The following is a 24,150-nucleotide window of genomic DNA, read 5'->3' as shown; positions in this document are numbered from 1 at the left end:
CAAAAAAACAAGTTTAATTTAGCCCAAATGCCGACCAAACCCATAATCCAATGAGTTGGGTCCAATGGCTGACCCCAATCGCTAAGTCCATGGACCAACCAAGTCCACACGCATAACTCCATGAGAATTCTAAGTTCTATTTCATTTGAAAGATCTAGAAATTGAAGATTCTTCAGAGAACTTAGAGAGAATTTTCCAACTATCAGAAGACTCCCTTGAAGTGGATGAGATCAACAAGCCCAAAGACTTCAATTTCAAGAACATTTACACTCTCCAAGTGAACTGAACATGGTCAAGAAATTAACAATCCTAAAGATCGATCAAAAGGTAATTCCAGCGTATAAGATCAACAAGCTCAAAGACGATCTGACATTTACACTCTCCAAGTGAATTGAACGTGTATAAGAGATCAATAATTCCAAAGATCGATCAAGCGTACAAGAACAACAAGTCAAAGGTAATTCTAACGTACAAGATCAACAAGCCCAAAGACGACTTGACATACATCTTGCAAGATTAACAAGTCAAAGACTAATCCATCATACGAGGGCAACAAGCACAACAACCAATCCAACATACAAGATCAATAAGTCAAGCTTCAAGGTACAAGATCAACAAACCAAGTTTGCTTGAGAATAAGCGCTTCTGCGCTTAAGTCAAATATACAGATTTGAGATTGTTTTTTTTTTAAAGAAGAAGAAATTGATATTAACCAAAATAAATAAATAAATAAATAATTCAAATGAACAAAAGATTTTGGAAGGTGGGAGTTGTTGAAGAAATTAGCACAAAAGTAAGGGAGACAAAGACATGTTTGGAACGACTTCCAAATCAATAATGAACTTCCTCAGCCAAACAACTTCCTTAGTAACTTCACAAGCAGCTTCGTATTTAGCTTCCATTGTTCAGTTCGCAATGTATCATTGTTTGATGCTTCGTCACACTATAGCTCATTCGTTAAAAGTGAACACTGATTCTGATATGGATTTCCTAGAATCCTTGTTAGCCTGACAATCAGTCTGTTCTGTAAGTATCAAATCCTTAGTTCCATACACAAGCCACTACAAGAAATTGCACTTCTCTCAATGCCCCAACTCGTCGGGAAAGGGTGAAAACTACGTCGGGAGATCCTCTCCCGACGACAGATGAATCGTTGGGAGTTTGGTTAGAGAAAATCCGTCGGGAGATAACATGTCATCAATTCCTGACGCATAGAATAGGGCGTCGAGAGTTCCTAGAACTCCCGACGTATAATATATGATGTCGGGAGTTCTACGCCCTATTCTATGTGTCGGGAGTTCTAGAACAACTCCCGACGGCCTGTTTTATTCGTCGGGAGTTACGGGAACTCTTGACGCGCTAAAATATGTGTGGGGAGTTCCTTCATTGGTTGAATATTGGTTTTTAATTTTTTTTAATTTATAATTTATAATTTTTTTAAATTTGATCTGAATAACCTGTAAAGCATCGTCGTTAACCAACTCAAACAAATTCACATAATAAATAAAACAAAGAAAACGAAGTCCATACTATAACAAATAAATGAAAAGTTACAAGATCCTACAATAAAACAAAGTCGATACTAAATAAAAGAAATTTGTTTTTAGAATTACATGGAAGAAATAAAATGAAAACAACGTTAATAAATACAGAAAAGAAAACAACATCTGGAACATAGTATCTTTAACAATCGTCCAACCTCATCTCTGAACAACATGCTACAATAAAACAAAAACATTCAAATGTCATCATCTTTAAACATCCACAACACGTTCAAACTTCATAAACAAAAACATCCACAAATGTCATAATCGTCCAACCTCATCTCCGAACGATTATAACTGAACGAACACACCCCATACAACACGTTCAAACTTCATAAACATCCACAAACACACAAAAACACAAAAACTCCAAGTTTAACGACAGAACGAGCAAAACGAGTACAATCAAACTCTACCCACCCCCCATTACATTCCCGACACTCATAAACATTAAAAAAAAAAAACATGAAAACCTACAAGTTCAACTCCAAAACGATTATAACCGAACTCTACCCACCCCACAACATATTCAAACTTCATAAACAAGAACAAACACACATAAAACTCAAATTTTCTCCTCAAAACAATCTAAACTGAACTCGACCCACCCCCCACAACACATTCAAACTTCATAAACATTCATAAACACACAAAAACTCCACGTTCAACGAAAAATGAGTAAAACGAGTATAATCAAACTCTACCCACCCCCCACGACAAACATGAAACTTCTCATAAACATAAAAAAACACACAAAAACCTACAAATTCAACTCCAAAACGATTATAACCAAACTCTACCCACCCCTACAACATATTCAAACTTTATGAACAAGAACGAACACATAAAACTCAAACTTTCTCCCCACAAAAATCTAAACCAAACTCGACCCATCCCTCACAACACATTTGAACTTCATAAACATTCATAAACACACAACAATGACAAAACGACAAAAAATACATCAAAATCCAATTGTTTGGCTACCATAACTGCAAGATAGCCAATAATTCTTTATCATAAAGCTACTGAGACATAACTACTTTGCTACCATAACTGCAGGATTGCAACATATTAGAAAACTAAATAATGAAGTAATCATACCTAATTTGATGGCCCTCCTCTCTGTGATCGTATCATGTCTTTAATCATTTTTTTCATTTTTTTCATTTGTCTTGTATGATCCTCTTTCATTTATTTTTTAACGTCTTCAAGTTCCTTAATCTTCGACTGAGACTATTCGATATTGGCTCTTATTTCCCTCACCTCCTTCTCCGTTCCTTGAGTAGATGACAAACTCGATGAGCTGCTACCCCTTCTTGACTTAAGTTTAGGGCCCCAACCTAGGCCTTTTGAATATCCGGGTCGTCTATCCAAAATCGTCTGACAGATTTCATCCCCTGTTAGTGGTTGAGAACCTTCTGGAGTGGGGTTGGATTGTAATTCTAACATTTGATTCTATACATATTAATTAAATGTGTAAGTACGAGCGACTGAAGTTAAAAATGAAAAACAACACGAAAGTAAAACAAAAAACGTTACATGTGCATTTTTAGCTGCCTCGTTTATGAACTTGCCACCTTTAGAGTGTGTTTCCCTAAATAGGTCAACACATCCTATCTCTCGACCTTCTTTTACCTGCAACTCTGCTTGAATTTCTAGGAACGACTTCGATCCGCCTACGTGGTCGAACAATAATTTCTCTCTGTTCTTCTTCTTTGTCTCCGACATTTCCTACATTCAAACAAAAAATAAAAAGACAAATATTCTTTAATAGTAAACGCAGTAAGTGATACATGCCCTAAATTATTCTTACTTGAAACGTTTCACTCTCGAAGCGATCACACAAAAAATACCAATGTCCTGGTTTATTTTTAAGCCAGCTAGACAATTGGCATATGCTTGCTGAGGATTACCACATTTCCTGTAATGTCTGTGCAAATCTGCTCTAAATTCTTTGAAAGAGTTTTGCATTTGATGTTCTATAAAATGGTTAAGTCGTTGACCGGATAGATCAAGCACGAAATGAAGCTACAAGAGTATTGGGTTTTATGTCCTAAAACTCGTAGTTTGTAAAATGATAAACATTTTCTATAATCAATATACTTATTATTGATTTCATAAATTATATGAAAGTCTAAATCCAATAAACTAAGACTCATGACTATTGTATGAGTATTTGAACTTTATGTGGAGACATAAGAGTGGATCAGGTTCGAGTAAATAGTCAAAATGATCTATGGTACATGAATGAGTTTGGGTACCTTATTCTGGTAACACCATTGGATGCGGTCTACTCTGTAGTTGTTATAAAAAGTTGTAAAGTGCTACATACGATGTGATCCTAATTCGTACATGTTATGACATGAGGAGTAGGGGCATCCTATGCAATGAGTTTGCATAAGATCAAGACCAAGAAATAAGTCACTCTTACTTTATAATGTTGTTTACTGTATAAGACTGACTATTTCACCTAATTGACCTAGGTAACTCAATCTTAATCTTGAGCTAACTATGAACTCCCGTTTATTCGGGATTGCCCTTAGATTTGCATAGGTGAGGATTGGCTCAACAACACCGGCTCAATAAGACTCTCATTTCAGGGGTAAGACCAGATAGATAGCTAGAGACATAGGGTGCAAGACGGAGTTCACCCCTACCCGATTTAGGGATAGAAGAAAGGTTGTTCTCTCAAGTACTGAATCCATGTCTTGAATAAGGGGCCCCACCCTCTCACTGGGCTGAGAGAGTTTGGTTTAGTGATTGGATCACAAACCAGTTGTTCATTAGAGAATCAGTAGGGACTTAAGGAATAAGACGTAATCTCGGGGGAAAACAAATATTTGACCCAACTGTTATTACGAACAACCTGTGAAGGGTTGACTTGTTGATTATGATTAAATCATGTGGACATAATATATCTACAGGGAAGTGCAACTATGGGCTTTAGTGGAGTGACCCATTAGTTAACGAATGGGGACTAGTTTGGTCTAATGAGTTTAGTCGATTAATCCTAGATCGTTGGAGCCCATGATTTGTAGGTCTGCGAGATCTCCCTACTAGCTCGTAATGGACTAGCTCTAGAATAGTGTGATAAGTTAATTTGAAATGTTCAAATTAGAATTAAGGGAATTAGCAATTATATGAGATATAATTACATGTTTAATTTGAGAATTAAATGGAATAGGAGAATTTATATATTTAAATATGATTTAAATATATAAAGATGGATATGTGTCAAAATTAATTTAATATTTGATATTAAATTAATTAAGTATTATTTAATAATTAATTTATGAAATTAATTAATTTTTTCAGTTTTAAAATCAAAATAGATTTTATAAAATCATTTTTGATTTTATGATAAAATTGAAAAAGAGAAAAGCAAAACACATAAAATGGAAAAATAAGATTTTCCATTATCCATCACATAAGTAACCCACATAAATAGCATTCTTTTTGCCTAGTCTTCTCCAAGCATGAGCTGCAACTCATGCAACTCTCTCCTTTGCATGTTGATCTGCAATATAGTGAAGAGATTGGAGTGAAATTCGGGCATGCAATCTATAGAGAATTTTAGAGAAAATTCGAGTTGAAGAAAGGGTCCTTCACCAAGATTATTGCTTGAGCTTTTCTTCTTCATCCCTTGATTCAAGCTTGTTTTGAGTCCCACAACTCAATCTAGAGCACCGAGAGAATAGTGGGGAAGATCTTGAAGTGGTCTGCAACAAGATTCGAAGAAGATAGAAGCTGGAGATGGAGCTTTGAAGAAGTTCTACAAGAGGTATGTCTTGAAACTCACTTGTTTTCTGCAAGAGTATGCTTTATATTTTAAAATTAGTGAATTAGAGTGCTTAGTTTAATCCATTCTTTATTTATCCTTAAAAATAAATCTTTTCTGACCAATTTGTAATCTAAAACAATAACCTGTATTAGAGGACAAAGTACAAAGTCTTTATTAAGCATGAATTTTGATTAATTTAATAAACAATTCCAAGTTTGTTCGGAGAATTTAAAAATTTAAATAATCTCTAATAGGTGATTTGACTTGTGTATACACAACATCCGTGGAGTATAATTTGTATTTAAAAAATAATGAGCATTTAGGAATGTGATTGATGTTTTCACTTTTTAGAAGCATATTTCTTCCATATTTCTTACCATGATTTGCTTCTTTCTTAAGTACAATTATTATTAGATGGGACTTAAACTTTTCAGTTTTGAATTTTTGTGATGTACTAGTTGTAAAGGACTAAAGATTAAACTAAGTCCAAAATTAAGTAATAAGTAAAATGGGTCCCTTTTTTTTGCCCCTAATGTTATTGATTTAGTTTGAAAACCAAAGTTGTTTTTAGGGGTATAGAGTTGAATTTTCCTTCGTTAAGTTAGTTGAATTAACAGAGATGAACATTATGTGATGTATCATTTTACTTATACATATGTCGAACATCTCACAAACTAAATAACATATGTCAGTTATTACTCTCGTTATCAATTTGAATATCCACCTCTTCATGTTTATCTTTTGAGAATAATCCCTTTAAACTCTCTTAACAAATGAACACACTATTGTCATATTATATAAGAGAGAACGAACAAGTTTTTCACAAGTACTGCCTTGAATAGTTGATTCAGGTTAGCCAGACTGAACTGCTTTAAACAATTATTAGAACTCAAGAAAATTTTAGGCTTCAAAAAGAAAACTCAAGAAAACCATCAATTTCTAAAACTAGATTCCTATCCATGCTCATCATTAGAGACCATGACATAACTTTTAAGAAGAATGATGATTAAATGTTCATAGAATTTTTAATAGAAGTTTTAGTCATATACACAAACATCATAGTAAATTTGAAATATATTTTTAATTAGTTTTAGTCAAGCAAAACACCAAATCCCTAACCTTAAGAATTAAAAGGAAAAAAAAAGAAAAAGATTCAATCCACCAAATTACAGAAATTGTAACATCCAAAATCCACAATCCACAATTCACAATAACATCCACAATCCACCAAATTGCAGAAATTGTAACGTAATGAAATGGGTCAATCTCAATTAGGGCAACAAGGAAGGAAAAAAAAAACCACATGCTAGAAACATTAGATTTAATTTAAAGAACAACAAGAGAGATAGATGCTAAATGAAAATAAACCACAACAATAGTAATCTAATTTCAAAGAGTAATCGAATTTCAAATTCATGAGAAATGAAACAATGGCTTGAACTCGCAAAATAAGAGAAAGTAAATGAAAGGTATGTGGACGAACCTGTTGAAAGCTTGTGAAGGACATCAGAGCGGCAGATGACAAGCAATGGAACAACGATGGCAAGGAAATGAATGACGAAGGAAATGGAGAAGAGACGTGAAGAGAAGGGGTTAATGGGGCAACAGTAAGGGAGGCGGTCACGACTGTTAGCTTTAGGGCTTCAATCAAACCAAGTATTTTGATGATATTTTTTGTACTAACATCTTCAGTGTTTCAGAGTCACTACTTGTAGAGTTCAGAAAGACAATTCCAACGCAATTTGAATCGCTCAAATCGGAGTTTAAACGAGAAAGTTATAAGTAAAAGAAGATTGGAGAGGAAATCCAACGTGGTAGTGACACGTGGCACCTTGCTGACGTGGTACACAAACGATCAATTTTGATGACGTGGTAGCTGATGTGGCGGATGACGTGGCACATGATGTGGCCGTGACGTGGCGATCGTGGACGAATAAGATAATGACAAGTGGCAGCTGATATTTAAAAAAAAAAAGAAAAATGAGGAGAAATCGTTAATTGATGCGCAGATCAATAGTATGGCGACACATGGCGCGGTTTAAGATTTTTCAGCCTTTTCAAATTTGATTTCCTTGCTAAATTGTCATCCTTCAAATCCTTTTTATTCTCCAAATCTCAATAATTCCAATCTTTCAAAATTCCTTTTCAATTCCTCTCTTAATTACAAATCCTTTCCTTTTCTATTTTTATTCAATCTCCAGCCTTCATTTGCAATCATATCCAATGGCCAAAATTTATCCCCCTCGCCTATAAATTTGACTTGATTTTACTCTTCATTGACACACCAAAAACTATCAAGTTTTAAGCTCTCAATTCTCTCTACTCTCAAATTCTTGTCCTCCTTGCTCCTAAATTGGCCTAGAGTTATTTTTGTGAGTTTTTTTTTAGTGTCAACTTGTGTATTTAGCCTTCAAGAGGTAATATTGTGAGGTTTTCTTTTAATTTTTGGGAATTGTATTAAGGTGTGGGTACACCTTGGATTGTGAGAAAAGGAAATTGGTTTGATCCTGAACTAGTAAAAAGGATCTTGGGTTTCTCTTTAGCCTAAGAAAAAGAGGGTCGTGTGTTGGTTTGGTCCTCACCTGCAAGAGGATCACTTAATGAAATACCCAAGAAGAAGTCTTGGAGAGTGGAGTAGGCAATTTTCCGAACCACTATAATTCCCGGTGTTTTCTCTTCCTCTCTCTCTTTTATTTCTTGTTTTCAATTTTTTTGCTTCTTGTCTTAGTTATTTTTTTAATCTTTCCTAATTGCATGATTTAATTTTTAGTGTGTTATTTAAATTTATCTTTGATTAAATTGTCTTTAAATTTGAAGTTATCATAACTTGCATAATTTAAGTTTTGTCTTGCATAAATTTTCTTTAATCAAATTAGTGGGTTAACTTTATTGAGCATTGTTTGAAGATAAAATTATTTTTTAAAAATTGGCAGTCAACCCTATTCACCCCCCCTCTAATGTTTCCTTTAGATCCTATAACGACAAGTTAGGCCAGGCAGGACAGGCGATGGCAACGGTAAGGCAGAGATGCGAAGAGAAAAGACGCGACGATGGCAAGTGGGCGGCGGCTAGGGTTTTCCGTTTGGGTTAATGGGGAAGAAAGGGAAGGGGAAGGGAGGCGATCTGGTATATACCAGATCGGATCTCCCGATGGCGATCGACAACCGTCGGAAGATAGGTCCTATCTTCCAATGCCATTATTTAATCGTCAGGAGTTCCCCTGACGGGCCTTTATGTCGCCAGGAGTTCCTTGGTCCTTTACGTCGTTGGGAGAGACCTTATCTCCCGATGATCGAGCTCCTGACGTAGATTTAGGCATCAGGGGAGCTTTTTTTTTCTTGTAGTGAGCATATAGTCTCTCATTCTCCACAAATACTTGAGGATTGTTTTGATCGCTATCCATGATCTAATCCTAGATTGGATTGATATCTACTGACAATCTCTACTACGTAGAAAATGTCAGATCTAGTACATAACATTGCATACATAAGGTTGCCAACAGCCGATGCATAGGAAATTCGTCTCACTTTCTCAACCTCTCGAGGAGTCTTAGGAAATTGTTCATTCGACAATATAATTCCATGCCTGAAAGGTAATAAACCCCTCTTGAAATTGTGCATCGAATATCTGACAAACATCTTATCAATATACGATGCTTGAGACAAGGTCAACATTTTGTTCTTACGATTTCTAATGATCTAGATCCCTAGAACAAACTACGACTCACACAAATCTTTCATTTGGAACTGGGCGACTAGCCATTTCTTAATATCTGTCAGTAAACCTACAACATTCCCAATGAGTAGGATATCATCGACATATTGAAGGGATTGAATCCCAGTGTGGAAGTGATTTATCGCTTTGCCCCAATTGTGTTACAAGAAAAATTGTAGAACATAAACAAAAGAATTAGGCTAGACATTAGTTCTACAAGATTAAAGAAAAGAGGAATATCTTTGTAGAACCCTTTCTACGAATCTTCTCCTAATCCACTGTAATTGACAGCACGATCGAAAAATGAGCAAGTCACGATCACCAGTCTTCTTTGCTATCCTCTTAGGAACGAGGAAGCTTGTGGGAGCTTTTGGTTCTTGGTGAAGGGGAAAGCAAAAATTGCAAAGAACTCTTCTTTGTATTTCCTTTTTGTGAGAGGAAGAGCAATTTCTATTTAGTCTATTAGGGTTTTAGAATAATAAGTGAGTGGAGTTAAATCCTCTCACCCCACTAACCACTCCCCTGCGACCAATTATTTAATTTAACTTAAAATTAAAGTAAACCTAATTTAAATTAAATAAATAAATAATTAAATTAACATTTATTTATTTTTAAATTAAATATCAAATATTTAATTAATTTAATATTTGAATCATATTCATATATACTTCTCTATTTCATAACATATAGTTTTAATATGAATCTTATTTACATTAAGTTTATCGTATAAGTTTAATATGATCCAATTCGTATTATTTAATATTTGAATGTCAATTATTATTCTCTCATATTACATCGTTTTAAACTTCAACTAATTTAAATAAACTATATATTATAATGTATCTATATACATTATATTTAAATTGCATTATATACAATAAATTCCCTTAAACAATAATTTGAACACTTCAAATTTACAACACCTAAATCCTTGTTTAATCCCATTATGAGCTAATAGAGAGACCTAATGGATCTACAATTATAAGCTCCAATGATACGAGATTAATTAATTAAACTTTTTAATTAAATTAATCAACATTCATTAACTATGAGGCATTCCACTATAGACCCATAGTTGCACTCTTATGAATGATAAAATATTTATGTGTCCATTGACTTTTAGTCATTTCCTGTAAGTCGATCATTCACAGGTTGTTCATAACTACAGTTGGGTCAAATTACCGTTTTACCCTTGTAGTTACTTTCTGCACCTTAAGTACCGTTTTGGCTATTTACTGAACTTGATCAACTCTTATGTCTCCACATAAAGTTCATGTATTCAAATAATAGCCATGGATCTTTAGTTTATTGGATAGTGCAATTCACATATTCAATAACAGTTTTATTGAATAAACGTCAATAACATCTTTATTGATAATAGAATACATTTAACATTATAAACTGTGAGTTTAGGACATACAAACCAACAATCCATCTACTATAGACCATTTAATTATCACTTAAACATGATTTACCTGTAAGTCTCTGCATACATGTGTTAAGCTACAGATGATAACCTTGGATGTTAGTTTGTTGGTTTGTGGGTTTAATGCTACTAAATGTCAAATAAAACATCTCATAAGCATAAAACGCGCCCAATACAAAATCTTTCACTTGTCCTAGACTAAATGTGGCCTGTCCTATGACCCATACTCTGCAGGTGACCATTAAATACCTTAGCAGTGAGGGCCTTTGTAAATGGATCGGCAACGTTGTGCTCTGAAGCTATCTGCGTGACGATCACGTCCCCTGATGCACAAACTTTCAGATGAGATGATACTTCCGCTCTATATACTTCCCGCGCTTGTGACTCTGAGGCTCTCGATAATTAGCCACAACACCACCATTATCCAATAAAGGGTGATGGGCTTTGACATGTCTGGAACCACTTCTAGGTCAATCAGAAATTTCCTGAGCCACACAACTTCTTTAGCAACTTCACAAGCTGCTATGTACTCAGCCTTCATGGTGGAGTTAGCAATGTACCCCTGCTTGGTGCTCCTCCGTTAAGAGTGAACACTGATCCTGATGTAAATTTCCTAGAACTCTTATCAGTCTGGAAATTAGAGTTTGTGTATCATGTAAGGATCAAATCCTAAATACACAAGCATGTAGTCCCTCGTTTTTCATAGATACTTAAGGATATTCTTAACGATGGCCTAATGATCAAATCCTAGAAGATTGATATCTACTGACTATCCCCACCGCATAGCAGATATCAAGTCTAGTACATAACATCACATACATCAGGCTGCCAACAACCGATATGTAGGGAATCCGTCTCATTTCTTCGACCTCTTGAGGTGTCTTATGACACTTTTCCTTAAACAATATAACTCCATATCTGAAAGGGAGTAAACCTCTCTTGGAGTTCTGTATCGAAAATTTGACAAGCATCTTGTCAATATACGATGCCTGAGATAGGGCTAGCATTTTGTTCTTTCAATCTTTAAAGACCGTAAAAAAGAATGAGGAAAATCGACAAAAGAAACAAGTCGCAGCCGCATGAGCGCATAACAAAATCTTGATGTCTAGCTTGGCATCACATAAGTTCCACACGATAAGAAGAAACATGATCTTAATTCGGCAGACGCGTGGGCAGTGAAAGTCAAATAAAAAAAAAAAAAGATAAAGTTGGTAGTTGATGTGAAAGGTTCGCGACAGAGCCAACGAACTTCTGACGCAAAGCAGACGGTGCGATAGGGTATGGAATTTAATGCATGGCATCAGTATAATCATTAGAAAGAGATGCAAAACCTTTTTCTCGATGCCTATAAATAGCCCACAAGGTCAAAGATAAAGATAGAGGAGACATAACCAAGAAACTGGCCAAGCTCTGCTAAATTTTCCATTCCTCATCTGCCATAACCACTCTCTCCTCAATGCCTATAAATAGCCTACAAGATTAAAGATAAAGATAAAAGAGACATAACCAAGAAACTGGCCAAGCTCTACTGAATTTTTCATTCCTCATTCGCCATAACCATTCTCTCCAAAGCTTTTCCTTGAGAAATTTTTTAATGAAAGCTCAAAGTTTTTCTTTGAAGATGAAGAAGAAGGGCGTCACCACCATCACAACTGTCGTGAAGCAATCTCCAGAAGAGCCAAAGGACACAAGAAATTGCAACCTACAACTTGACTTTCTATCCTTGAATTTTAATTTTACTTTTGTTTAATAGTGTTTGTATTGTTGTGTAAGATTGAAAAACCTTCATTATCAGTATGAATGCCCTTACATTTTCTCACCTATTCATGTTTTTACCAACGAGCATGAGCAACTACATTTATAATGGGGAAGATAAAACTGGCATGTACTAAGTACTTCAGAAGTAAGCGTTCATCTTGTTTAATGCGTGCTTCTGAACTATTTGGATCAACTCGAGAGATTGTTCTAGATAGAATTAATCACTGCTTGAAAAAGTAAAGGATTTTAGATCTCATTAAACAAGAGGAGAAAAACCTTTAGAAATAAAGATAGCTTCTCTGTATGAATTGTTCATCACATGCATCCTAGAAATAGGGTATTGTGGCTTAACGCACTGAGAGGTGTAGTTTATCATTATGAGTAAATAGTATGGACGCATGGCTTATGCATTACTTATGAAACGATAGTGAATATTTTTCTCAACCCTACTTTGTTTATTGAAATTTCATACTTTTCCCCCCTAAGCTGCTTCATTTAGAGTTATAATTATCATCGTATGTTCATCAACATCCATCGCACCATCACTCACACCCACCACTTAACCCCTAGTGTAGGTATTAAGATAAATTAAACAATCAAGTTCATCGCATATTTGAGAACAATTCACGTAAATCAAAGCAATCATTCCACCGCATTATAAGGCGTGATCCCTGTGTTCGACCTCAGACTCTCCAGGACTTTGATTGAACTTGCATTTGGGTTTGATTAGATAAAGTCATGCGTTTATAAATTTAAAGACATAGTTTAATTTTAATCCTCTTGCATCAATATAAACACATCATGGAGCTTTGAGCTCAATGTTTTTGGTGTAGAGTGATTTGAGCTACACAGATATTCAGTTGGAGTTGTATCTTAGAATTGATAAGCTAGAGAATATCTATAATATCGGTGGAGTTGTTGTATCTTAGAAGTGATAAGCCAGATAATATCTACAATATCGATGATTGATATAAAGAAATACAATAACAAATAACAGAGGGCCTGAATCTTCTTAAAGAGAGCGAGATACCCGTGTGCTCAACCATATTATTTCCATGTTTGTTTCTAAATATTTACTTCAATTTTCTCTATTACTTGTAATTATCCAGCAAAACGTTCTTTAAGTAGATGTCTTTGTTTAAGTTTAACAACTGAAGAGGTGAGAGATTAAACCATCAACTTTTAGAATGATAATAATTAATATTTTATTCACTAAGTCATGTTCGGATTGATATTTCAAAATTAAATTTTATAGATTAGGAAAGTATGGAGGAAGGATCATATAAGAAATTAAAAATTGCAACTTTGGGAAATTCAAAATAGGGTGATTATCAAAGTAGAATCAGTCCTCAACCATCTTTGACAGAAATAAAAATTCCTATAACAATCCATGTAACATAAATCCAAAATGACTCGTCCTTCATTTTCCTATCTAATTCTTTCCAGCAATCAATCACTCCACTTTCATAGGAAGACAGAACAGAAAATATTACAGATTTCCAAAAAAAAAAAAAAAGATATTACAGAGCATAAATTCCATTTGGTTCATGTCCTTTCGGATATTTTAAAGATTAATCAGCAAAGTCTCAGCTGGATGGATGTTTAGGGGAAATACTGTAATGGGTAATTTGATTTGACTTTTTTGGAGCTAGAAAAATCGTGCCTTTATTTGGAACTTTTGAAGAACCGAAAACCCAAAATTACCCACGAAAGGGGGATCGAATCAGTTCTCCCGGTTGGATTTTCAACAAAACCCTCCACCGCTGCCGCCGCCGCCATCGCCAACGGCCACCGTCTGATCTAGATTAAGAAGATCGAAACATACCCCTTTTTTTAGAAACTTGAGGGAACAAAACAAATCATTAACCCCATTTTTTTGGGGTGTTTGTCTGTTCTATCACTTTTTTTTGTTTGATTTTTCATTTCTGATTCATCCCTAGTTTTGCTTATCGTTTTCTCTGGTAATACCCCCTTTGTTTCTTCTTCTTCCTCGCATTTGTGGTTTAATCTCTTCTTCAAACATGGCTGCTTTTTCCCTTTTTGTCTATTTTATTGCCCTTTGCTCTTTAGGGTTTGTGTCTTCAACATCTCTTTCCCGATCTTCATTTTGCCCTAAAGAATCTGATTTCTTTCTCTATGGCGTTCGATCTCAATGCCCTTTCTCTGCGGTTCCCAGCTCGCCTTTACAGGTATGATGTTCTTTGTCATCTTGGTTTTGTGTTGATTTTCCTTTTGCTTAGGCGGTCTTATCACTTTTCTCTGTAGTGTTTTTTTTTTCCTTGTCTGAATTCCAACTTGTTGGAGGCTAATAATATTTGTGTGGTTTTTTATTTTTATTTATTTATTTTTTTTATAAATTCCCTTGTTGTTCTGTACCTTTAGTTTTGGAAATCTTAGAGATTTGCTAGGATTGTTAGAAGGAATGTTAACGGTTGAATTTTGGCTGTGTTGAGCTCTTTGATTGTTCTGTACATGATGAACATTCAGGTGAGGGGAGGTGAAGAAATTTATGCATATTTGTTATTCTCTTTTGCTATTGAAATTTTCAAATGTTAACTGAAAATCAGGTAGGAGGGATTGATCTTGAATCAGGTTGAGCTGGGATGATTAATGCATTTTTAACCCAATTTTTGTGTGGACGAGAAAGTCAATTGAAATGACTTGGAGTTTTTTTCATTCAAACATTACATACGTAAAGTTGGGTCAAGTTGGGTTGGGTAGGGTTTTGATTTCAATACAAAAACCTAATTGAATTTGAATGGTTCAAGTATCAATTTCAAATTATGTATTTAAAGTCGGATTGAGTTGGTCATTGGTCTTGCTTATAAACAAAAACCCAAAATATAATACTATAAAGGTTGTTCTCATTGATTTGATATTAATAAAATCCAAGAGAAAATATATATAGTGTTTAATTAACTCTATCAATAAAACAATGCTGAAATGTATCATTCTCGAGAACAACAGAGAACAGGGAAAAGGAAAAGAAAAGGCAAGCATGGATCCATCCTTTCCCCCCACCCCTCTCTCCACAAAAACGTGCCATTGGTTTCCTCCGACCATTGTATTCTCTGTTTATACCCTTGTGAAAGAACCTTGTACCTTCAAGTTGTTCCAACTTCCAAGAACTTCAAAAATGAAATTATGTGCTTTGGCTAGAAAAACAGAGTAACAAATGTAGATTTTATGTGGAAGTCAATTAGCTCCATCACTCTGGCAGTCAATAATTCCTAATTATCTCATCAGAGAAGAACACGAGGTTGGTTCTCTTTCATCTCCCTCATATCTTATTACCCTGGGGAGGTACACTGAAAAAACCAAGCACGCAGATGTTTAGCTACATAGATGCTCTTCAACATAAGTTCTCTGACAACCACCAGAGTCCACTTCCTTCCTGTTTATTGCAGAGATGCCTCTAAACCCAAGAATCATCTGGCAATCATTGACACGCCTCCTTCCAGATAATTACTCTACAACCATGGAAGGAGCTCCATGTTGGCCATCTCACCTCAACCATCTGACTGTAATCACCCCACCAGCCAATTATCCATGTCCTTTTTCCTTAACAAAATACCTTCAACACTTAGCTCCCATCCTTAGTGAAGATGGTCTTTGTATCATGGTTATACCCTGTTACCAGAACCACCACAAAAGAGAGTTTGTACTACCCATGAGAAGAAATCCAAAATGAAAAGGGAGTTACATAATCTTCTTACTAGTCTATTATGACAATACAGTGATGTTGGCATTTAAGGAGGGAGTTACATAATCTTCTTACTAGTCTTACCAGTCTAGTACATGAGTTTGTACTACTCATGGGAAGAAATACCAATGTTGATCAATGAAATTTATTTCTTGGATGTACGAGGTATGTGCTTTTGGGAAAAAAAAAAGGAGCTTTGATTAAACAAACTCTTCAACAACAAAATTGGGTATTATTCTCTTACAGAAACGAAATTATCAAATATTGACACCAATCTTGTCAAATCTTGTATGGAGCCCTTCACATATTGGATGGGCTTCTCTTGATTCGGTTGGAACTTCTGGGGCATTCTTATTCTACGGAGTGAGCTTGTCTTTAGGATCAAGGAGGTTATCAAAGGTTTTTATTCTCTCTCTATTCATGCCTTTTAGGCTGATGGTTTCTGTTTTTGGCTTAGGACTGTCTATGGGCGATATGAAGTGATTTTTATGATGATTTCTGGTGAGAGCTCTAAGTGGCTGGTATAGGGTGTGACCAATGGATTATTGGAGGGGATTTCGATGTGACATGTTGGTCTTGGGAGAAGTCATATTGAGATCACTCAACCACCAAAAGTATATCTTTCAATGATTGGTTTGCAAACTATCACTTTCAAAATGAATATACTCAACCACTAAAAGTATATTATATTCCTTCACAAAATGAATGTTACACTTGGTAGAGTTTTGGTAATGTTCAATATCTCTCGTTACTGGATTGTTTCCTAGTGACGAACCATTGTCTAATTAAGTTCGGGGGCCTTATCTTTCTGTGACACTGCTTGGGGGCCTTTCCCTTTTCGATTTGAAAATGATTGGTCGTGAAATACTTCTTTTAAGGAGGTTTTGGAAAATTGGTGTAATAAAAAGCAACATTTGGGGTTGGCCTAGTCATGGTTTTGTGATGAAATTGATAGGGTAGAAATCCAAGCTTTGAAATTGGGACAAGTTCCAATGTCTTGCTACATCACAACTCCCGAAATTATTTCACAATTGAATTAGTTGAACGAATAGGAGGCTCGACGTCTTGAGAACAGATTGAAAATTAGACTGCTCAGGAACAAACTTGTTGGCATCAACATTGTAAATTGAATTGGTTCAGGGAGGGTGATGAAAATACTAGGTTATTTCATCGTATTTTGGCTGCTCGCCAAAGGAAGAATTTGATTAATGAGATTATTTCTAGGTATGATGTTAGTGAATGGAGTTAGTTTATTCACAGTCAGAGAAGATATTGAGGCCGAATTCATTGATTTCTTTCCAAAATTATCATCTAAGATGATAATTCTTGATTCCTTACTACTGATATTGATTGGTGCCCTACTAGTGTGGATCAGACTACTGGATTGGAAGTTATATTTACAAAGTTTTCCAGTCGTGGAATCGTTGGGTATAAGTAAGTCTCTTGAGCCAGATGTTTTACCTCTAAAATTTTTAAATACTCTTGAAATACAATTGATCTATGATTTCTATACTTCCGTTATCTGGCCCTCAATGAAACTTATATTTGTTTTATTCCAAGGAGTTTGAATTTTAAATATGTTGCTGACTACTGGTCAATTAGTCTCATTCCCTATGCATACAAGATTATTGCTCGTGTTCCTGAAAACGGATTGAAATTGGTTTTGCTTTCCACCATAGTTGAGAACCAATTGGCATTTGAGTCTAATGGACAAATTATGGATGCCTCTCTTTTGGTTATTGAGTTGATTGATGATTGGCTCACCTCTCACAAGAAAGGTGGTGTTCTTAAATTAGACCTAGAAAAGGCCTTCATGCCAAAGGTTTCAGTAGCACTTGGAGGAGATGGTTTCATGGTTGCATATCTAGTGTCAAATATTCGATTATTATTAATGTTGTCCTAGAGATAAAATCTTTCCAATTCAAGGCATATGTCAAGGTGATCCTCTCTCTTCTTTTCTCATCATTTTGGTTTTGGCTTGTTTAAATAGGTTTTTAACATAGTGCTAATTTGGGTAAAATTGCAACTCATCCTATTGAAAATTCACAGTTTCGTTTGGCTCACTCTCATTTTGTCAATGATACACTCTTGTTCTCCACTTTTGACATAAAAGTTTTGGAGAATCTTTTTGATGTTGTTAAAATTTTTGAATGTGGTTTTGGTTTGAACGTCTACCTTTCTAAGAGTTAGTTGTTGGGGATTTACATTGCTCATGATAATTTGAGCATTTCGATAACAAAGTTTGGTTATCAGAGAGGTACTTGGCCCCCTACTTATCTTGGCCCACCTTTAGTGGGAAATCCAAAAGCCACAGGTTTCTGGCCACCTATTATTGAGAAAATTCAGCATAAACTTCATAGTTGGAAATATACTTTCATCTCAAAAAGAGGTTGACACACTCTTATTCAAGCTACCCTTTCTAGCATGCCGACTTACTTTTTGTCTTTGTTTAAACTTCCATTAAAGGTTTCCAATACATTGGAAAAGCTTGTTCGCGATTTCTTTTGGGAAGATACTAGAGATGATGGAGAGATGAATAATATTAATTGGGAGACAACCCAACTTCCTAAATTTTTAGATGGCATTGGTATCGACAATTTTCAGAAGCACAATTTGAGTCCATTGGCAAAGTGGATTTGGAGATTTCTGACTGAAGGTAATGTGTTACGACGCCAATTAATTGTTGCCAAGTATTATTGATCGCAGCCTGTTTGTTATGGCCTCATCAGATTAGTAGTGGATCTAGCCGATCCCCTTTGTGATATATTTGAACATTGGGCCTTGTTGCTTTTCATGCTCATCATTGCTCAGGTAATAGAAGGTCCACCTCTTTTTGGCCTGATTCAGACTGAGCTATGGAGTCGTTGCTATTGTTTTCCCTCATCTTTTTCGTCTTACTACTTGCCGAATAGTACTGTTGCTGAAGTTTGGATTTTTGTTCTTGATGCTTGGGATTCGAGTTTTGGACAGAACCTAAACACGTTGGAATTCAATGAACGAGCTACCTTATCTCATCTTCTTTCCATGATCGTTATAAGGAACCTTGATGATCATTGGTCTTGGCATCTTGATCCTTTGTTTCACAGTTAAATCTCTTATAGGAGTTTTCTTGTTGGTACTTCTACACCAACATTAAATAATGTTTACTCAATGACTTGAATTGATACCTATCCAAAGAAGATTGAATTTTTTCTTTCAGAGTTTAGTCTTGGTGCAGTCATTACAGCTTCATCTGCAAATAAGAATGCCTTATTTCCACCTTTCTTCTTCTTGGTGTATTATATGTTCGTCGTATTCAAAATCTCTCGGACACCTTTTGCTCATTGCTTTGTCGCTTCAAAATATGGGGTGACTTTTGGATGCTGTTAGGTTGGTCTCTGACTCTGCCTAATGACATTTTTACTCTTATGGCTTTTGTTTTTGTGGTCCATCCTTTCCAAAGTGTGAAGAACTTAATATGGCTTCCTCTCAACCAAGTCTTTCTAGAACACACATTTTTAGGGATACTTCTTTCTTTGATTATTTTATGGATTTGATACTCTTTCAAGCTTTGTATTGTGTAAATGTGAACACCTTTTTATTGATTATAGCCTCTCTACTTTAATTGTTAAGTGGCGAACTTTCATGTGATCCACTGTTAGGTGTTTGGGTTTTTACTCTTTTATTTCATTTCATCAATGAAATTTGTTTCTCTTCTCGGAAAGGCAAGCATTGCAATGCTGAATGCATATAAAGCTATAAAGTAGAATAGTTGCAAAAATGGAAAGAAAAAAAATGCATATAAAGCTACAAAGTAGAATAGTTGCAAAAATGGGGAAAAAAAGGATAGCAGAGTTCTCTCATAGGCACCCATTATGATAAAACGTTGATGATCCTTCATTTGAAAACTCTGCTTTTTCTTTCCTTCCATCAACTGTTCCCCCATTGAATTCTTGTTCTTCTTTTGAGGGTTTGACCAGCCAAACCTTGCCCCATGAAATCTTGTACAGATGTTGAAAGGTTCCAAGAGATGCTAAATTTGTTTCTAAGGTTTTCCATTGAGTGTTAGAGTTTGCATATCTAAAGTGAAGCAACGTCAAATGTGGGTCTTTCCAGTGCATGGACAGAGGATGCACCAATTAAGGAAATGTCATTAAATTCTGACATTTTGATTGCATTCTCACATTTGTATTCAGTTTTTGGAGGATGTTCAAACTCATCTCAAATTAATTCTTTAACTTGATGAAATCCTAAATGTGCACAAATCAAAGCCCTTTCTTCTTAGGAGCTAAAGAACTTCTGATAGATTGAAGAATCTTGCCCTTTGTAGGAAAAACAGATTTAGAAGCAAAAGTAGGAGGAGATACTGGAAATGCAAAATACTCTTCTGCAATTTATGACAAGCATGCTAATTAGAGGGATTAATTTTCCATTTGTACATGATATAAAATCATTACTATGAGATACTTAATTTTCACTTCGTCTCTATATCTACACAATGTTTCCTTCCCATCATTTTGTTTACCATGATGGTGAAATACTAATGGCATCCTTGTCATCCTAGTTGTACAACTTTGAGTAAACTTCATTGGAATGACGAAGCTTGGTTTCTGACATTTTCTGAATTGTGATAGGAGTTACTTCATGTCAATCATTCTAGCATCGATCAACTGGTTAAAGCATATCTCTCTAATCTTAGTTAGAGGTTCAAATCACCCAACTCTGAACTCAAAAGATCATTCTACTCTTCATGTAGTTTCTCCCCTTTTGAAATTATTTCTGGTAGTGTTTGTTCAGATTTTGGTGGTAGTAGCAAATATTAAAGAAATATCTATTTAGAAAGGGGGGCTAGTGCTGAGTGCCATATGATTAACATTTTGCACAGAAGTCAATGTATCTGTTGTGTGATAAACTTTTTTAGGATTCTTAAAATTAACTTCAGTTGTTTCTTCTACAGCTGATTCATTTTCCTTGTAATTTTTCTACTTGTCAAAGATGGGGTATCAAATTTTAGACATGAAACATAACAGCAATGTTTTCCGGACCCTTCTGCCTGAGTTTTCATAGAGCCACTTGTGAAAACAATTATCCTTGCAAAACTATCTGAACCCCTTTGGCCCATATTTGTTTCAATGTAGAAAGCTAAAATTTAGTTTAGCTGGACTCCAGTGTAAGTGGTGCATCTTTACAAGCTTTCACTGTGGTATGTTAGTCTGATTGTTATAAAAAATTGTTACCAATTACAAAGACCTCCTTCGGGCTACAACCTTAATTACGTTGGTCTTTCTTATTCTCATATTGATTTCCTTTTCCCTCTTCTGATTTTTAGGTGGATGGGGACTACATCGATGGAACTTTGACTAATTATAAGGAGGTCGGCTATACCTCCGTGCTCTTTTACGCTTCGTGGTGCCCATTTTCTCTCCGTTTACGCCACACGTTCGAAGCTCTCAGTTTCTTGTTTCCTCAAATTGAACACGTGTTGGTTGAGCAATCTTCTACACTACCTAAGTAAGTAGTTCCTGACTTTCTTATTGTAAATTCTAGTTTTGTGTTCTGTTTTTCTGTACTGAATGCATTTTCGGATTGTTTCCAAGGAAAATTCGAAGATAACTACCCCAAAGTTTGTGCAATATGAACCTTTCTATGTACTTTATATTTGATCAACTAATGAGATGGAAAATTGAAGCAATCACCCATTTGTTGTTTTCAAGTGCTAAAGAGAATTTTTTTCTTTGGTATTGAAAGTAGAATAGACATGCGGGTTTATCTCTTTACTTATATATTTATCCTCTCATCATTCAGTGTACTTTCAAAATATGGAGTCCACAGCTTCCCATCTATATTGCTGGTCAATGGGACATCACGTGTTCGATATCGCGGTCAAAAAGATATACTTTCACTTGTTCGTTTCTATAACCGAATAACAGGTAAGGTTCTCTTGTGTTTTCACATATGGTGGATGTGTGTGGTTTTGCTCAAACGAGTTGTGTCTGGTTATGTCAGGATTAAAACCAATCCCGTACTATAGCGACGCTGAGTTAGTTACTATCGAGAGTGTTGGAAAGCCGGTTATCCAACTGCCAAAGTTTTCCTCGACAAACAATATATTGAAGAGCGAACCATTGTTGACATTCTCCTTTGTATTCATTTGTCTTCGTATAGCAATCTTCAAATTACCACATATGCTGCACCAGCTAAACAATCTTTGTAGATCTTACATGCCCCACCTAAACTTGGAAATATTTGGTGAAACACGACAACTAATGGGGCGTGTTCTTCACATGCTCGATATCAGAAGGGCGTGGGCCAAACTAAGGCTATACAAGACAAAGAACATCCACAAGGGAGCAAGGAACGCACGTGTTTGGGCATCGTCTTTGGCATCTGTCTCGTTGGGTGAATCCTCATCCTCGAGATCGACTTAGGTTCACCCAAACCTTGTAAAAATGGAAATCGGAACTTTTGATGATAGAACCATCCTACTTTCTGATCAAACACAAGTACTTTTCTTGCAATTAGAGGTAGTAGAGAGTAGAGTAGCCTTTTTTGCTTCCTCTTCTGAAGGCATGTACAAATTGTTCCTCTTATATTGTATAATATACATATTACACACAATCAGAACATGTATAAATTCAAACTGGCTGTTTTGTTTGTTGAATGATGAGTTGGTTCATCGTAATCTTAACGATAGCGTCATCAAAATCGGTAGTTAGTACTTGATTTTATACTTGTTGGAAAGGTAACATTTTTGCATCATTTCCAGGTTTAGAAATTAGAACTTGGGTTGTAATTGTTGGAAATCAAAGAAAATTATTTCAGAAAAGATAAGAACAGCAGGCTTGTGGGGCATTGATTTAGGGACCAGATTGAGAATGAGTTTTGTTTTGTGCATACTATTTTCAAAGATTGCTTGTAAGGAAGAAAAAGGGGACTTGTGTGATTGAATGTGACTGAAGATATTTGTGCTGTATAAGAGGCCAAATGCCAAACACTTGGGGAGTTTGCTTATTCAAATAGTGTTTGTATTTTTTGGGAGTTTGGACATGTGAACACTGCCATGAAATTTCGTGGCTATTACGAGTCGGTTTGGTAATGTTTCTATTTTCTATTTTTTATTAATTGGTTTTCTTCTTTTGACGTTTCTAGAAGGAAACAGAAAAAAAGCAAAAAGATATTTAATTATGTAGATACTTCTGATTATTTGATTCAAGGAGAGTGGAGTAAACAGACTTTTGACATCCCTACTATTTCATAAACAACCAATGAATCACACAGAATTTATGTAATAAAATATCAAAAATTATGTCATGTACACCTTAAAAATTCAGTTATCAAAATATTTCAACTTAGCTACTAAAGGATTTTGGTCATTGAGTGTAACGCTCAAATTTAAAAGGGATACATAAATAAATATTGAATAGAGTTCACATCTGATTGAGAGTAATCATCAAGATATAAAAGTATGAATGTGTGATCAATAAGGACTTAAAAGAATTAATAATTACTACTTATATAAAAAAAAGTGCATCTTCTTTTCCATGGTTCAATGGAAACTTCGAAGTTAAATATTCTTGGCTTGGAGCAATTCTATACGGAGTAACTTGCTAAAAATTTTTCTTAGAAAATATGCAAGTGAGGAAAAAATATCATAAAAGGACCTGCAAGTTTTGTGGGGTAGGTTTCACTTTCAAAGTAGTCCAAGACAAGTCGGAAGTAGAGATGTGCACGGGGCAGGGCCGGGGATGCCATTCCCTAAATAATTAACTTTGTCACTAAATTGTTTATTATAGTTAGTTTTATATGACAATTTGAATTTAAAGATAAATTATTCAAATTTTGGCCTAAAAAAGCCAATTAATTTTTTAGTAGAAAGAAATAAATATAAATCAAATTATTCACATATATGATCTAAATTTAAACATATTCATTATGTTTCCCAATAATTCAAATTTGAAATTTAAATGTAATATTTATATAATAATAATAATAATAATAATAATAATAATAATAATAATAATAATAATCATAATAATATAACATTAGATAACTATACTAAATAAATATGTAAAAGCTAATCGAGGCGGGTACGGGGAACAGGGCAGGGTTGGGGCCGAGGGCGAGGATGGGGAATGCATTCCCCGTCCCCGTCCCCATTTGGCTCACGGGGAATTTTTCCCCCATTCCCCGCCTAATCGGGAAATCCCCGTCCCGTTTGAGGCGGGACCCCACGAGGCCCATC

The 24,150-nt window shown here is 35.3% G+C and overlaps 1 protein-coding gene across 1 annotated transcript; it reads left to right on the top strand.

Moving 5' to 3' along the window:
* The first annotated feature begins 13,655 nt into the window (after positions 1 to 13,655).
* LOC120073403 (5'-adenylylsulfate reductase-like 5) lies at positions 13,656 to 22,570 on the top strand. Its single transcript, XM_039026246.1, has 4 exons — positions 13,656 to 14,415; positions 21,238 to 21,419; positions 21,714 to 21,838; positions 21,915 to 22,570. The coding sequence occupies exons 1-4, from the start codon at positions 14,248 to 14,250 to the stop codon at positions 22,334 to 22,336; spliced, it is 897 nt and encodes a 298-aa protein (XP_038882174.1). The 5' UTR covers positions 13,656 to 14,247; the 3' UTR covers positions 22,337 to 22,570.
* The last annotated feature ends 1,580 nt before the right edge of the window (positions 22,571 to 24,150 follow it).

The sequence above is a fragment of the Benincasa hispida genome, chromosome 3 (genome assembly GCF_009727055.1).
Source record: "Benincasa hispida cultivar B227 chromosome 3, ASM972705v1, whole genome shotgun sequence".
NCBI classification, from domain to species: Eukaryota; Viridiplantae; Streptophyta; class Magnoliopsida; order Cucurbitales; family Cucurbitaceae; genus Benincasa; species Benincasa hispida.
This window is presented reverse-complemented; position numbering and strand designations above follow the sequence as displayed.